The sequence below is a fragment of the Haliotis rufescens genome, unplaced genomic scaffold, assembly GCF_023055435.1.
Source record: "Haliotis rufescens isolate VD_foot unplaced genomic scaffold, xgHalRufe1.0.p SCAF_1, whole genome shotgun sequence".
NCBI lineage: Eukaryota > Metazoa > Mollusca > Gastropoda > Lepetellida > Haliotidae > Haliotis > Haliotis rufescens.
In genome coordinates, this window is record NW_025963779.1 from 18,265,608 (window position 1) to 18,282,096 (window position 16,489).

At 38.6% G+C, this 16,489-nt stretch overlaps 1 protein-coding gene across 3 annotated transcripts in view; it reads right to left on the reverse strand.

The window, feature by feature from the left end:
• LOC124150117 (high affinity cAMP-specific and IBMX-insensitive 3',5'-cyclic phosphodiesterase 8B-like) overlaps positions 1–16,489 on the reverse strand; it is a 263,092-nt gene that overhangs the window by 56,693 nt on the left and 189,910 nt on the right. For all 3 annotated transcript variants that reach the window (XM_048392389.1, XM_048392388.1, XM_048392393.1), the window contains one exon: positions 10,894–10,950. In XM_048392389.1, coding sequence (XP_048248346.1) covers positions 10,894–10,950 — 57 coding nt within the window. The remainder of the gene's footprint in view (positions 1–10,893; positions 10,951–16,489) is intronic.

The following is a 16,489-nucleotide window of genomic DNA, read 5'->3' on the forward strand; positions in this document are numbered from 1 at the left end:
CATTGTGTTTGAGCTGAAGGGGTGTTCAAATTTGTGGCTCTTATGAGGTACAGCTTGCTGACTATAAGTGGAATACAATCTTTAAATGCACTTGTAATTTCAGGGTGTAGCATGTGCACCCTCCATCTGCATTTAGATCACCCGTTTTCCCCTTATTCACAATCACTAGACACCCCTACCCCTACCCCTGCCCTACTCGACCACCCTGATGGTCACGCCCACTCTACGTCAGTTTATCAGCACTACCAATAGTCAGCGTAACTTTAAAACAAACCATTCCCCCCTACTGCGAAACAGTCTTTCAACATGTTAACTCCCAAAATTGTTTTCAAATATTGTTTCTATTTTGGTAAACAGACTCTTATATGGATGCTTCTTTTATCTATTTCTGTTAACAGACTTGGCTTATGCTTGTGAACTTTTTGCACTCAGCCAAAAGCTTGGCCTAATTTAGCCAAGAGTGAAGACTTGTTTATGCATCTGGAAACGCAGTATAATTTATTACATAACTACATAATGAGGTACACTTGGCTCACTACCTGTGTGTATAAGACCATCAAAGACGATGTCCCTCATTCTCTATGTGGCTTTATATATTGATGAAGAAGAAGTTATATTCCTGTTGTTGAAAGAATAATGCTTTGTGAGAATAAGTTACTCTAAGGCAGGAATTAGGATACGACCTCGAAGCTCGCCACATTGTCGGCGTATCTGATGAATCCTGCCAGCAATATCCATGTCAGAAAACAAACTAGGAACTAGAAGAGTTATGTCAAATATTCCAAGGTAACACTCTGTCTGTTTAGAGATGAAACTCGTAGACAAGCACCTTCATTTGATAATGACAAGTAAAGGTTGTTTCAACACAAAGACCCCCTCAATCTGAAGTCCTTGGATAAGGAATCAAGCCAGGCACCTGGGAGTGTATTTATCCCCATCACTACAGTGGATAGCTGTACTGCTTCACAGGGTAGCATCACAGTGTATTTTGATGCTTAGAATCAGTAAAATACTTGTCTCTCCTATCAACTCATCCAATGGTGAGTTAAGGGTGTCTGCTGGTTTGTATCAAGAGTATTTAACCTTTCTTAAATAGGTATTATTAAAGTCATAAAACTAGCTGGCCAAATGAAACAAGAAAGGTTTGTGTACTTGCCATTGTGCTTGGTGTACTTGTTTACAACCATTCCATCTTCCAGAGGCAAGGGAGTTAACTGACTGTAAAAGTCCAGTTTCCACCAGTGCCGAACTAGGATGGACTTTCTGGACTTGATCATAGGGCCACCTGTGGCTATTGTGAGTTATGTCCCTTCTATGTTCCTCCTATTGACCAATCAGATTCCACATCTCATATCACTTGCATTTGTTTCAAACAAAATCGTGTCGCCCAGTCTGATCAATAATCAAGATCTATTTTGTCATAAAACGGGTCTTACTTCGCAAATTGCATCTGTTCACATACGCACCTTGATCAAAAAACATGAAACAATTGGGAAAATATCTGTTGACACTAAGTTGTCGGTACACATGCTTAACAAATCTTGCAATTGACCAAAATCTGCACAGCAGTTTACGAACCGGATGTCAATTTCGTTACACGATTTTGATTGGATTATGCATAGACTCATTAGTCCAGCCAAAATATAACTCCATAATCGCAGCCTAGTTCGGCAAGGTTGGAAACTGGACTTTCATAATCAGTTAACTCCCTTGCCTCAGGAAGATGGTCAGATTCACACTTTCCTGTAGAGGCACATAGGGAAATCATTACAGGTTTACAGTTTTGCATCATAATCTCTTTATGTTAGTGTGTTATCTCCCCCTGTTCCTAAGGTGGCTCCACATTCTACTGACACTGTACTATGACAACAAGGTGATACTACATCTGCCTCAAAGGTTAAAGACTGTTGTCACACAGCTACTATTTACCCTCGCCATGAGCAATGTATGACATGCCATGAATGAATTCCCTTTTTGTTCAACAACCCCCTATATCATATAACTGTAGGTTTCTCAGTGGGGCCAACAGACAAAAACAGCATCCATTGGAGTGTGTTCCAGAAAAATATGCATCTAAAATAGGTTAGGTAGGTACTACCTTCAGTGTTTTCCAACACAGCATTGCCCTTGTCTATTGGCGTTTGAGTCAGAATTGACTATCAGGGATCTAGACAAAGTACTGGGATAATTCTCATCATTAATATTGAAATGATTGTCTAAAATACCAAAATCAGTGTATGAAGCTATCAGGGATATAGTTGAGATTTTTTACACGTGTAAGCAACATCTTGGGAATAAACTTGACTTACATTGTTTGGGATAAACACTATGTATTTAGCTTGCTAAGGCTCCCTAAATACAATGTTTCTTCCTAATACAGGATATTTACCATCCCAAACCAAACTTGTACGATAGCCTATATGATGCTCAAAGCATTGCTTCATGAGAACTCTCCCAAACACCTCGACAGTGAGCACCTGCACATCCCAGCAGGCATCACTGTGTTAAATAGTGTTAAGTGTGTTAAATAGTGTTAAGTGTGTTAAATAGTGTTAAGTGTGTTAAATAGTGTTAAGTGTGTTAAATAGTGTTAAGTGTGTTAAATAGTGTTAAGTGTGTTAAATAGTGTTAAGACGACTCCTGCTGGGAAGATGTCATCATACGTTACACGTCAATTTGATGAAGTGCAAGATGACATGGTTCCATCATTTCCTCCGACAGTTCCATAATGGGTGATTGAGGAGATTATTTAGCAACAATAGCAAGGAAGGTTAACACAATAACTGGACATTATAGAATGGGTTTAAGTGGAGTCAAACGAGAATGTTTAAAATTAATGTAGCTCTTGTGTTTTGTTTGTTTGTTTCATGTTGTTTAATGCCGCACTCAGCAATATTCCTGCTTTATGATGGCGGTGTGTATATAATCTAATCTGGACCAGACAATTCAGTGATTGACATCATGAGCATCGATCAACGCAATTGGGATACGATGACATGCATCTACCTAGTCAGCGATCCTGTCCACCAGATCCCGATCTGTCATAGTTGCCAATTAGGGCAAGCATGGGTTGCTGAAGACCTATTCTACCCGGATCTTCACGGGTCCACTATCCATTGGAGTTAAAGTGGTTAAAGTGCTCGCTGATGATGAACTTTATTCCCAATGCTTGCCGTAAAAAGCGACTATGCTTGTCATAAGAGGCGACTAACGGGATCAGGTGCTCAGGCTCGCTGACTTGGTTGATGCATATCATCGTATCCCAATTGTGTGGATCGATGCTCATGATGTCAATCACTGGACTGTCTGGTCCAGACTCGATTATTTAGAGACCCACGCCAAATAGCTGGAATATTGCTGAGTGCGGCGTTGAACAACAAACAAACAAACAATCCTTGAAAGAAAGAAAGTCTTGTTGAATGTTAAGTTGAAGGCTGCCAATATCAGTTAGAAACGTTTACAGTAAATAATTGCCAACCAAATTCAAGGAGACGTCCATGAGGTGTTAAATGACCACTAGCCAGTTTCTGGTTTAGACAGGATGTTGCATCCAGGTGGCGCTGCTCTCACTGGATGATGAAAACTTCTGGACCATATACATCAAAGACAGTATTTGAATCTCCCTCAGCTGAGCTTAATATCTGGCCCCACATTTCAGCCAGGTAATCAGTGAGATGTATGTCTCTATCCCAGGTCATCAGTGAGATGAATGTCTCTCTTCCAGGTCATCAGTGAGATGAATGTCTCTATTCCAGGTCATCAGTGAGATGTATGTCTCTATTCCAGGTCATCAGTAAGATGAATGTCTCTATTCCAGGTCATCAGTAAGATGAATGTCTCTATCCCAGGTCATCAGTGAGATGAATGTCTCTCTTCCAGGTCATCAGTGAGATGAATGTCTCTATTCCAGGTCATCAGTGAGATGTATGTCTCTATTCCAGGTCATCAGTGAGATGAATGTCTCTATTCCAGGTCATCAGTGAGATGTATGTCTCTATTCCAGGTCATCAGTGAGATGAATGTCTCTATTCCAGGTCATCAGTGAGATGTATGTCTCTATTCCAGGTCATCAGTGAGATGTATGTCTCTATTCCAGGTCATCAGTGAGATGAATGTCTCTATTCCAGGTCATCAGTGAGATGTATGTCTCTATTCCAGGTCATCAGTGAGATGTATGTCTCTATTCCAGGTCATCAGTGAGATGTATGTCTCTATTCCAGGTCATCAGTGAGATGTATGTCTCTATTCCAGGTCGTCAGTGAGATGTATGTCTCTATTCCAGGTCATCAGTGAGATGTATGTCTCTATTCCAGGTCATCAGTGAGATGTATGTCTCTATTCCAGGTCATCAGTGAGATGTATGTCTCTATTCCAGGTCATCAGTGAGATGTATGTCTCTATTCCAGGTCCTCAGTGAGATGTATGTCTCTATTCCAGGTCATCAGTGAGATGTATGTCTCTATTCCAGGTCATCAGTGAGTTGAATGTCTCTATTCCAGGTCATCAGTGAGATGTATGTCTCTATTCCAGGTCATCAGTGAGATGTATGTCTCTATTCCAGGTCATCAGTGAGATGTATGTCTCTATTCCAGGTCATCAGTGAGATGTATGTCTCTATTCCAGGTCATCAGTGAGATGTATGTCTCTATTCCAGGTCATCAGTGAGATGTATGTCTCTATTCCAGGTCATCAGTGAGATGAATGTCTCTATTCCAGGTCATCAGTGAGATGTATGTCTCTATTCCAGGTCATCAGTGAGTTGAATGCCTCTATTCCAGGTCATCAGTGAGATGTATGTCTCTATTCCAGGTCATCAGTGAGATGTATGTCTCTATTCCAGGTCATCAGTGAGATGTATGTCTCTATTCCAGGTCATCAGTGAGATGTATGTCTCTATTCCAGGTCATCAGTGAGTTGAATGTCTCTATTCCAGGTCATCAGTGAGATGTATGTCTCTATTCCAGGTCATCAGTGAGATGTATGTCTCTATTCCAGGTCATCAGTGAGATGTATGTCTCTATTCCAGGTCATCAGTGAGTTGAATGTCTCTATTCCAGGTCATCAGTGAGATGTATGTCTCTATTCCAGGTCATCAGTGAGATGTATGTCTCTATTCCAGGTCATCAGTGAGATGTATGTCTCTATTCCAGGTCATCAGTGAGATGTATGTCTCTATTCCAGGTCATCAGTGAGATGTATGTCTCTATTCCAGGTCATCAGTGAGATGTATGTCTCTATTCCAGGTCATCATTGAGTTGAATGTCTCTATTCCAGGTCATCAGTGAGATGTATGTCTCTATTCCAGGTCATCAGTGAGATGTATGTCTCTCTTCCAGGTCACCAGTGAGATGTATGTCTCTATTCCAGGTCATCAGTGAGATGAATGTCTCTATTCCAGGTCATCAGTGAGTTGAATGTCTCTATTCCAGGTCATCAGTGAGATGTATGTCTCTATTCCAGGTCATCAGTGAGATGAATGTCTCTATCCCAGGTCATCAGTGAGATGAATGTCTCTATTCCAGGTCATCAGTGAGATGTATGTCTCTATTCCAGGTCATCAGTGAGATGTATGTCTCTATTCCAGGTCATCAGTGAGATGTATGTCTCTATTCCAGGTCATCAGTGAGTTGAATGTCTCTATTCCAGGTCATCGGTGAGATGTATGTCTCTATTCCAGGTCATCAGTGAGATGTATGTCGCTACCCAGATGTTTAGTGAGATGTATGTCTCTATCCCCGTTCTTCTCTGTCTCAGGTCAGAGGTGTGGTAATTCAACACAAATGTCCTAATCTGTTCACAAGATAGGATGGAGAGCTTTCCGCCAAGTAGATTCCAAATCAGGTTAAAAGATTTCCAGAAATAGCATCTCTTGACCCTTATTATCATATCATCGCATCCCCAGTCTCAATATGGAAACACTTAAAACTAATTTTATCCAGGTATAAAACTGGACCCTGCCAGATACTACCTTTTAGACAGATATGATAAATAAGTTATCAGCCTATTTCATGGTAACCTTGTTCATGATAACACTATTTTTGAAAGCTATGGTCTTCGACAATTTTGTTTAACAATCCCATCTTTAGAAGTACCTCAGTCCTATGTTGAGTCCTTACCTTTCTGTCTAATGACACAATGCTTTCCAACTTTGACATAAAATTACAATCTTTCAAAAGACTTATAAAGCATTGCGACATGAGACGTAAATTGCATGTTTCTTTTTTTTAATTTTTTTGTTTCACCCTACTCATAAAGCTTAAAAGAAATTTTAATACAAATGTGTGTTTGCATTTTTATTTTTATTCTTATCATATTTCAGTATGATTCTGACAACAAAATGTGTACACCAAGTAACAACCTATATTATGTTTTTTGCATTTCCAAATGTTTTAATATAAACTCTCAATTCATTCACATGGTAAGAAATTCAGACAAATCACTATATTGGAGAATTTACAGAAATCTTCATGACATTAGACTGAAACTGTCACAAACATGCTACTTTGTTCTCTTGTGTAAGAGGCTTCAGTGTAATTCACTGCTATCTATAGAGAAAAATAACCATCAAAACTCCCTCAGTGTAACAGTAACAACGTAGACACTGATCGACCATATTCACATTTGAGGAAATTGGACCAAAATAACATGATCAATTTTATACATGTCTTCACATGCTCATCATCATCCTATGATGGTTTTCATCCGTTCCCAGCTTCCACCGAGAAATGGTCTTCATAACCTCCTCACACAGTCACTGTAAATGGCAAGGTTTAGTTAAAAGAAGATGAAGAAGATTCATGATTTGAAAATGTTCCATTGCCAAGTCGATGGCCATATTGAATGTCGTAATTACACCAGAAATCTACGTGAGGGTCGAAATGTGCAACACTGTGCCTTGTAATGGCATCGATTGACTCACCTATCAGCACCTCACTGTCCAAAATGTGGAGATAGCCATTTATACTTGACGACAAACTGGGACCGAGATCTGAATCCAGCCATTAAATTGTGATCCTTGAGACAACAATATGCTGCATGTGTTCCGTCATCATCTCACATCATATCCCAATTGCAAGTTCACCGTAACAGCTCACAAATTTGGTGGGATCAACTCATGAATTTAACATGGCTTATGGCATCAAAAAGTGAAAACAATTTAAGCCGGGCTGCTTGCGTTTTCTTCCAATGGTCTTTGTTTTAGAGTGCAATCAACGAGAATCCAAAGATTTCAATTTCATTCCTGAAATAGAAAGCTTGCTCCTTATCATTGCCTTCTCATTCATATTCATTAGAAAAGAGAAACCTAGGCTTAGTTCAAGAATGCAAAGACGCTGATGGCAGGGTACGCTGTTGATGTACGCTGTTGATGTTTGCTGTTGATGTTTGCTGTTCCATGTTCCAGTCACAATTTCGACACACCATATTGTCAGCTGACTTGGAATAGGCACTGTTATCAGGTCTTTATAGATCCATCAGAGCAACTCTGGCAAAAACAGGGATACCGTCAATGTCTGCCTTAATTGAAGGCAATGTGGCACATCACAGATAAGGAGGTATTAAGCCCCTGATTTTCTCTGGTGGAATTCTTGCAGCTAGTAAAAGAGGAATGCTGTGTGTCTGAGGACGACTAATCTGTCTGACGCCAAAGATTCTGTAGGCCCTTGATACCAATTTTGTTTGATTCCATTGATGACAGTACTGACATGGGTTTGTCTCAGTGACGTCACTAGGTGTCCATTTGAGAGAGGGGAATTACATACCCACATGCCTTCCTGGGATTATGTTCGTGATTTCAAAATAAAGCAGTTTCACCATATTTGTATGGTTCATCAAAAGGGGAATGAACTTGGGATACATATTTCCACAATCATCTCAGCAATAGGAACTTTTTAAATTTATGTTCCTCAATTTAAAGGATTGGATGTGATAAGACTCCCATCTTGAATGTGAGACTACTTTCTGCCAGACTAAACCCTGTATTTTTATAAGTTCTTATCCATCAGTTACAATTCATAAAAGACATTTTCCTAAAATATATATAAAATGTATGTCAGAGAATATCTTGGCAAAACAAGATTCTATTGTGTGTAAAAGGCAAAACAGCCTTAAAAATGTATCACTGAAAATCAGTAAAGACACCAGGTGTTTGCAAAAAGATTAGGCATGTGCTGCCCTACTGCTAGGACCCATGAAGATCCGGGGTAGAATAGGTCTTCAGCAACCCATGCTTGCCGTAAAAGGTGACTATGCTTGTCGTAAGAGGCGACTAGCGGGATCGGGTGTTCAGGCTCACTGACTTAGATGATGCATGTCATCGATCCCAATTGCATGGATCGATGCTCGTGATATCAATCACTGGATTGTCTGGTCCAGACCCGATTATTTACAGACCACCGTCATATAGCTGGAATATTGCTGAGTGCGGCGTAAAACAACAAACCAACCAACCAACCCTTCTGCTAGCACCTGCCACTCACATAATTTGCATAAAAAGTATGTGTTTTTTACCTGATGTCACACAGCAGTACTCTTGCCGCACCATGGCAAATGTTTCTGCAAATGCTACCTTGTCAAAATCCCAGTTGTTTAAGCTGATTACAAATATACTATATGCAAATCATTTCTCCACACAAGGTTGTTCAAGGAGTGTCATAACCATTCACAATTAAAAGCAAACTGTATACAGGTTAAAGAGTCTAAATTCTTTAAGTGAACATGTCTGTGGCATGTAATCTCTGTAAAGGTCACTAGTACAGAGAATCCAACTTGCACCGCCTCCTCTGAATCTGAATCTCTAGCATCTATGGAAACATGCTAATGTCTTCAGCCCCCTACCTGTTGCCTGCCTGGGGCTCGGATGTGCAGGCTAACAAGCCACTATAACCATGCCAGACATTCCCGGTGAGAAGCCAGGAATCTCGCCGGGCTTACATAACACATACTTCGAGTACTCCAGAAACTCTTCTCAATGCTCTTTGCCTCTCCCCTGAGTCAACAAGACCTTATAGGTGTTCATAATTACTGCTAATTGGCAATCAGTAATGTAGCGCTTGTGTTCTGTTTGTTTGTTTCATGTTGTTTAATGCCGCACTCAGCAATATTCCAGTTATATGACGGTGGTCTGTAAATAACCGAGTCTGGACCAGACAATCCAGTGATTGACATCATGAGCATCATTCCACGCAATTGGGATATGATGACGTGCATCAACCAAGTCAGAGAGCCTTACCACCCAATCCCATTAGTCGCCTCTTACGGCAAGCATGGGTGGCTGAAGACCTATTCTACCCTGGATCTTCACGGGTCTAGCCTTTGTGAATCTAATACAACTACCTTAAGACAAGAGTGAGTGAGTGAATATGGTTTTACGCCGCTTTTTGCAATATTCCAGCAATATCACAGCTGGGGACACCAGTAATGGGCTTCACACATTGTACCCATGTCAGGAATCAAACCCGGGTCTTCGGCGTGACGAGCGAACGCTTTAACCACTAGGCTACCCGACCACCCCCTTAAGACAAGAAGCTCTTGTGAATCTAATATAGCTACCTTAAGACAAGAAATTTGTACAGACAACAAACCAATAGAAACAAAATAGAAAAGGTTGACAAATTCAAGGTGTCTATATCAAGACTTAAATGGGTACATTGTGTGCATTTCATAGATTCCCCCACCGAAATAATACTGGAACATACCTGACCGACACACCCACTCACCAACACACCCACTCACTCACTCAGTTCACGGGTTCATCGTTTATTGTTACTGATGGTGAGTAGGAGCAGAATGATTTCCTTTGTTTTGCTGCTCCTGTCAAGTGGGTATTAATTCTGAAATGTTTGGTAAAATAATCATGCGATCGGTATTTTTACAGTACATTTCTATGAAAGAAAACTAGTTCCAAGGGAAGTATTCTGGGTTCCGCTATAGGTTACCTCAATGTGCCAACAAGTTGCTATTTCTCCGTGGTGTTATTTTTATTTCTTAAAATGTACTGTACACATGCTCCCAGATTGTGGATGTGTTCGGTGCTGGTGTTGGCATTTACATCACCAGGGATGAAGTGCCGCCTAGCTCTGTGTATCAACATAACTCTATATATCTTTCATTCCCCCTGTATATCACCGATAGATATCAATGCATCAAAACATAACTTGCTCATCACAATATCTTAATGTCATGATATATTGTGTGCATATTGATACTGAATAATGGTCATTGAATAACACTATGGCTTAAAGGTTTGAAAAATTGGTTATTGCTATAAGATATGTTGCCTAACCATAAAAGTACATGATTCATAAATGCCATAAATAATCATGAATATAATGTTTATGTGGCCATCCTAGGGTCACCTACCATCTTTTATTGAATTTATTACTGTTTTTTTCAATGGTAAAAGGTAGGGAAAAATAAAAATAAAACAGCCAATCCAGTGCTGGTCTTCTAAATAATTATTCAAATCTAGAAATACCGTAGAAGGCAACAATATTCTTGTGGAGAATGCTTCACATTTGGTAAGTATATACATATCTATAATTATTTTCAAAAAGATCAAAAAAGAAAACTGATAACTTCTTTTCAAAAGATCTGACAAACAATAAAAACAGTGCTTTAGGAAACAGTAGATAAAAAACAAATAGGAAATCAAATCTTATTTTAGGTTTGGCAGATCAATAAATTAAGTAACATTTCTTATGTATGTCTCTCACATTTGACGGAACAAGAACTTTTTAAGATTGTATGTCAATGCAATAAGGTAATATGCCATTCGTGGATATCCCAGTTACGTAAAGAAACCATAGCAACCTCCAAGGCGCGATGTGACACAAGGCGAAGTGACTGCTATCTCTCCGCACCTCTTGGAGTATGAATGAAGTGCCATGAACTTACCGACATTGTGTGCTGGTTTAATTTCAAAGGTCCAAAAGATATCTCATTTTCTGTTGTCTGTAATAGAAAAAGACATCCATCAAAAACGTGCATTAGCATCAGTAAGCATTGATAACCATACAATATGTAAAATCATTAATCAATATTTATTTCAAAGATTTTATAACAATGAATTATGTTGAATATTCTTGTTTACAACAGAGGGACAATGCAACTAGTACAACCAAAACATCACTCTGGACTGGAACAATCTCTATTATGATATAATAAAATGCACGAACAAGTGCAAAAGTGAGCGTGGCTCACTAATACCCCCGACCCCCCTAGTGTGTCAGTAGTTACAAATTAAATAGCTAGGATAGGGTTAGTCACTTAGAGTTTGAAAAATTCCCCAAAAAATGGAAAAGTAATCAAAACATTTTTTTTCTTTTGACTGCACCTCTCCATATGACACAGATTATATGTACTAAGTTTGAGATGAATCCACTGAATAGTTTAAGAGAAATCGCGCGGACAACATTTTCGGACGGACATTAGGGTTTGAAAAATTCATAAAAAAATGGAAATTAATGAATTTTTAAATTCTTTTTTGACTGCACCCCTCCATATGACACAGATTATATGTACTAAGTTTGAGATGAATCTACTGAATAGTTTAAGAGAAATCACGCAGACAAAGTTTTCAGATGGACGTTACGGTTTGAAAAATTCATAAAAAAATGGAAAAGTAATGAAAACAATTTTTTTCTTTTGACTGCACGCCTCCATATGACACAGATTATATGTACTAAGTTTTAGATGAATCCACTGAATAGTTTAAGAGAAATCGCGCGGACAAAGTTTTCGGACCATCGGACAGACGGACGGACGGACGGAATCTTGGTATAACTATATACCCCCGACATTTTGTCGGGGGTATAAAAAATAAAACAAGTAGCAAATTGTTTCTAAAATAAATTCTGAAAAGAATATAATGCATTCAGCAGACACTAATGAAAAATAAATAGAATAAAAAATAATAATTAGAAAGCAGACTTAAACCACTGTGACTCCATCACTCAAACCTAATGATGGAAGAGACAGCACTCTTAGCTAGCTGGTTGTGAATATAAAAACTTTTCAGCTGCTATATCCCTTTGGTATTGCCAAAAATTGGATTCAGGCAAGATAACAGTTCATCACTGTAAACTGAATATGTGTTCACATAACCAGAAAGATGCTTTAAGATCAACAAGTTAGGTAACACAATTCAAGTTGGAGATAAAACACCCCTGGTGCCTAAATCTGCAGCTCCACCTATAGAAGTAAGTATTTCACGGAGGTGTCTGTTGCTGCCCTGTGGGCTCTCTGTGAGGCTGGATTGGGGTTATCAGTTTGGGCACAACATCGCTTACATGACTGACATGAACAAAAATACTAGCATGTCGTTATATAAACACCGCAAGATCCTCACGTAAACATGATGCTTTTTGTTTATAATCTATTTCTTTTTGTTGTGGAAATACCTCAGTTTTTCAGCAAAAAGAGTTATGTTTTTCACCAATTCTCTGAAGTGCAATGAAACTATGTGTTATGAAACATGATTCAATGATACAATTTCAAAAAAAATTGTATCTTTCCATCGCATCCTGCATAGAATGTGAGCTTCTTCCATGCCATGTATTTCATTCTTTTTTCTTTCAAAAAAGACTGTTAACACTATACAAATCTGGAACTTTAAATCACACGAATTGTTTCTTTAAAATAGGACGTAGTTGTAAACAAACCATTTCCACAGACATAAGAAATCTCTGCTAAAAGCAGAGTCGATTGTATGATTCTGACATCACAAGCATGTGTTTATGAATCACTAACAAATAGTGATGATATCAGATGTTAACGAACACCTCCTCCCCACCCCTGGAACCAGACACAAACACATGCAAAGGCAAGGCAAGTGTTCACCTGAAAAAACAAGTGAAAATAAGGGAATTGCTTCACACATTATTTTTATTACTAATGCCTCAAATTTGGAAATGTCCTCCACATGTCCACCATTTAAAGCCTTGAATGCTGTCCATATCACTATTCATGTATTGTTTGCCATTAACAGATGACATCCATGGAACTTGATTAAGTGTATGAGTTGGATTTAACACTGCCTTCACAGTAAGCGTATCCTGGAACAACGAAGGGAGCGAGTTCTATACAACTTTGACAGCTCGGCCAATCCTTACCTCATTCAAATTAATGAGGTTCTGATGCAAACATATAAAGAATTATAGAGAAATTATGTAGATTATATCAAACATTTTTATTTAAATGATGACAGTTTTGGTTCCATTGACAGCTGAAATCTGTAAGATGCCTGCATTTGATCACATAATTTTATTTATTTAAGGAGAAAATTCTGACATCTTGCAGAACACTGTTTCTTACAAAAAGACAGACAAAAACCACTGACCACCCATATTCATTTTGCAAATGTGTTTGCCTGAAGATTAAATGTCATATTTTCAGTCCATAAAACCACATAACTGTATTACACACGCTCAAAATGTTCCAAATAAACCACATCAATTCAAATCATAAAACAACATAACCAAAATATTTGTAATTCAAACACTTCCCACATCAGTATCAGAGAAAGCTTGGAGTGAGTGAGTGAGTATGGTTAAATCCCGCTTTTAACAATTATCCATTATATCATATGAACATATTGAACAGAAAAAAATAGTTGTCCAATTATCTTAATAAATATATAATAACAAGGGGCCCAGAGACTCTTAATTATCAGACAGTGCAGTAATCTATCTTGCCAAACATTATAGACTTGCATGGGCTGTATTTGATATATTTGTATCAGGGTCTGTAAGACAGACTACACATTGGCATACAAAGAGCATTGCATTGTATCTATACAGGGATAGGATGTATTTGAAAAAACAACGTTAACCTGAGGGTTCTGGGGGACTGTATCATTTATGAGTACCGTATTCGATGTAATAAGCGCCCCGCTCTAATAAGCGCCCACGGTGATTTTTGCTAATATATTGGCGAGTGAACAATCCCAACCAGCACCCCTTCCGATTGATCAATGTACACAAGACTTATTTATTCGTGAATAATACACACTCTTGTGTTATATCACCCTTAATTATGGGCAATTAAATTCTGGAAAAATATATCTGTCGTATGTAAACATTTCAGGCGAAATTTACGATCTTTTGATTTTACGAGATTTTGAGAGCACCCTGGGCGCTTATTACGTCGAATGCGGTATATGGTATTGTGTGTATCGCAAAAGTGAACCTTGACATAACAAATTTCCACTGAATTCCGCAGACCTGCAGAAAATTCTCTTCCCTGTCAATAGACTGTACGCACACAACACTAGCATCTGAATAGCACTGTGTTTAGTGTATATACTCTAAACACATGAGGTGGCTATCACGGAACATGTCAGTCTTTATCTGAATGTGCCAGATGTTGTCTTCATTGTCCAACAGGCTCTTCACAAGGGTATTGCATAAAACCAGCACAACGATTCCATTGAAGTCTGTACCCTGTGTCTATCATGCAGACAAGCAATGTGTGTGTCTGTACCCTGTGTCTATCATGCAGACAAGCAATGTGTGTGTCTGTACCCTGTGTCTATCATGCAGACAAGCAATGTGTGTCTGTACCCTGTGTCTATCATGCAGACAAACAATGTGTGTGTCTGTACCCTGTGTCTATCATGCAGACAAGCAATGTGTGTGTCTGTACCCTGTGTCTATCATGCAGACAAGCAATGTGTGTGTCTGTACCCTGTGTCTATCATGCAGACAAGCAATGTGTGTGTCTGTACCCTGTGTCTATCATGCAGACAAGCAATGTGTGTGTCTGTACCCTGTGTCTATCATGCAGACAAGCAATGTGTGTGTCTGTACCCTGTGTCTATCATGCAGACAAGCAATGTGTGTGTCTGTACCCTGTGTCTATCATGCAGACAAGCAATGTGTGTGTCTGTACCCTGTGTCTATCATGCAGACAAGCCATGTGTGTCTGTACCCTGTGTCTATCATGCAGACAAGCAATGTGTGTCTGTACCCTGTGTCTATCATGCAGATATGTGTGTGTCTAATGCTGTAGATCAGGAAGTTCAAATTTAAAAAATGGATATTTTTCACAACTCATTAGATACTTTATTTGCATTATTGATTTATCTTCATGTATTTATTTGCTGATGACCAAAATACTGTTATCAGCATTTGTATTGCAAAATTATTTTTATAATCACAACAATTTAAAAACAAATTTGTATTTCCTGATGTAGATCAGGAAGTTGAAATCAATAAATGAATAATTTCATTATGATCACCTTATGATCTATTCATGTATTATTGATCTGTCAGCATTTTAAAATCACAACAATGTAAAAACAGTTCATCTTCAATCTGTCTATCTTTATACAGCATTAGCGAAACTACATTTCCGAAATGACGTACCACACATACACAAGTCTGGGATTACTTCAATTTTCCAATTGTCAACTTTCCCTTCATGTCGAGCAATATTCCTGCAGCTCCATCTTGAGGTGTCTACATTTCACAACTTTTGATTCACAATTGACAATGCTCTTTCTATGAATATTTCAGAGAGTGTCAAATAGAACTCATCAATTATCAGGTTTGTTTGATCTGGGTTACAACATTCATGACCTTAGCAAAGCTTTCATAAGATCTTATGGCAGACAAGTGAAGCACATTTCCAAATTTAACATAACAGTGACAAAAATAATGTCCCTATTTTGACTTGTACCATACTCCCCAGGGAGTTGAGAATGAAAATCGAGTGCTCACTGATCCATTGACCGGGGTAATAATAGTGTAGCGCTATGAGCATCCACTTGGTGAATGGTATCTGGCACATTATAAATGCACTTATTATATATTCCTGTGTTTTTTCAGGTGAACAACTGACTTGCCCTTGCAAGCGTTTGTGATATGTGCACCGTTGAGGCAGGATATGCTCACCTATTCGCAAACACCTGGTATCACAATTTTTTTACAGTGATTCATAAACACATGCTTGTGATATAGTCAGAATCATACAATGGACTCCGCTTTTAGCCGATATTTCTTAGGATTGAGGAAATGGTTTTGTTGATTTTTATTCCATAACCATGAGGCATTTCTCTAAAGGTTGCTATGAGACTTGGGTAAGAGCAACTGAAGGTCTGTGACTGGAGTGTTTACATCATCTGGTGAAGAACACCTCGTGACTCTGTATACAGAAGTGTACACGCCCCGGAGGAGATTCACGCCTAATTCAGACGAAGCTGGATCTCATATAGCATATGTAGGTAAAAACACACAGGCCTCCTTAGAAAATCATTTTTGGGGTAACAAATATTTCAGATTAATGTAACACTTTTCACACAAATATTCGAGGCCTACACTCATGTTGCCATTTTTATTTATCTTCAAAAAACAGGTTATCTACAGATTACTCACCCACATATACATTTTTAAATAAAACTACAAAAGCCTTTCCCTATCCAATAGATGATAAAGGTTGACATCAATGCAACACTTGTAATTCTTCTCATTTTAGTATTTCTTGGAAATAAATG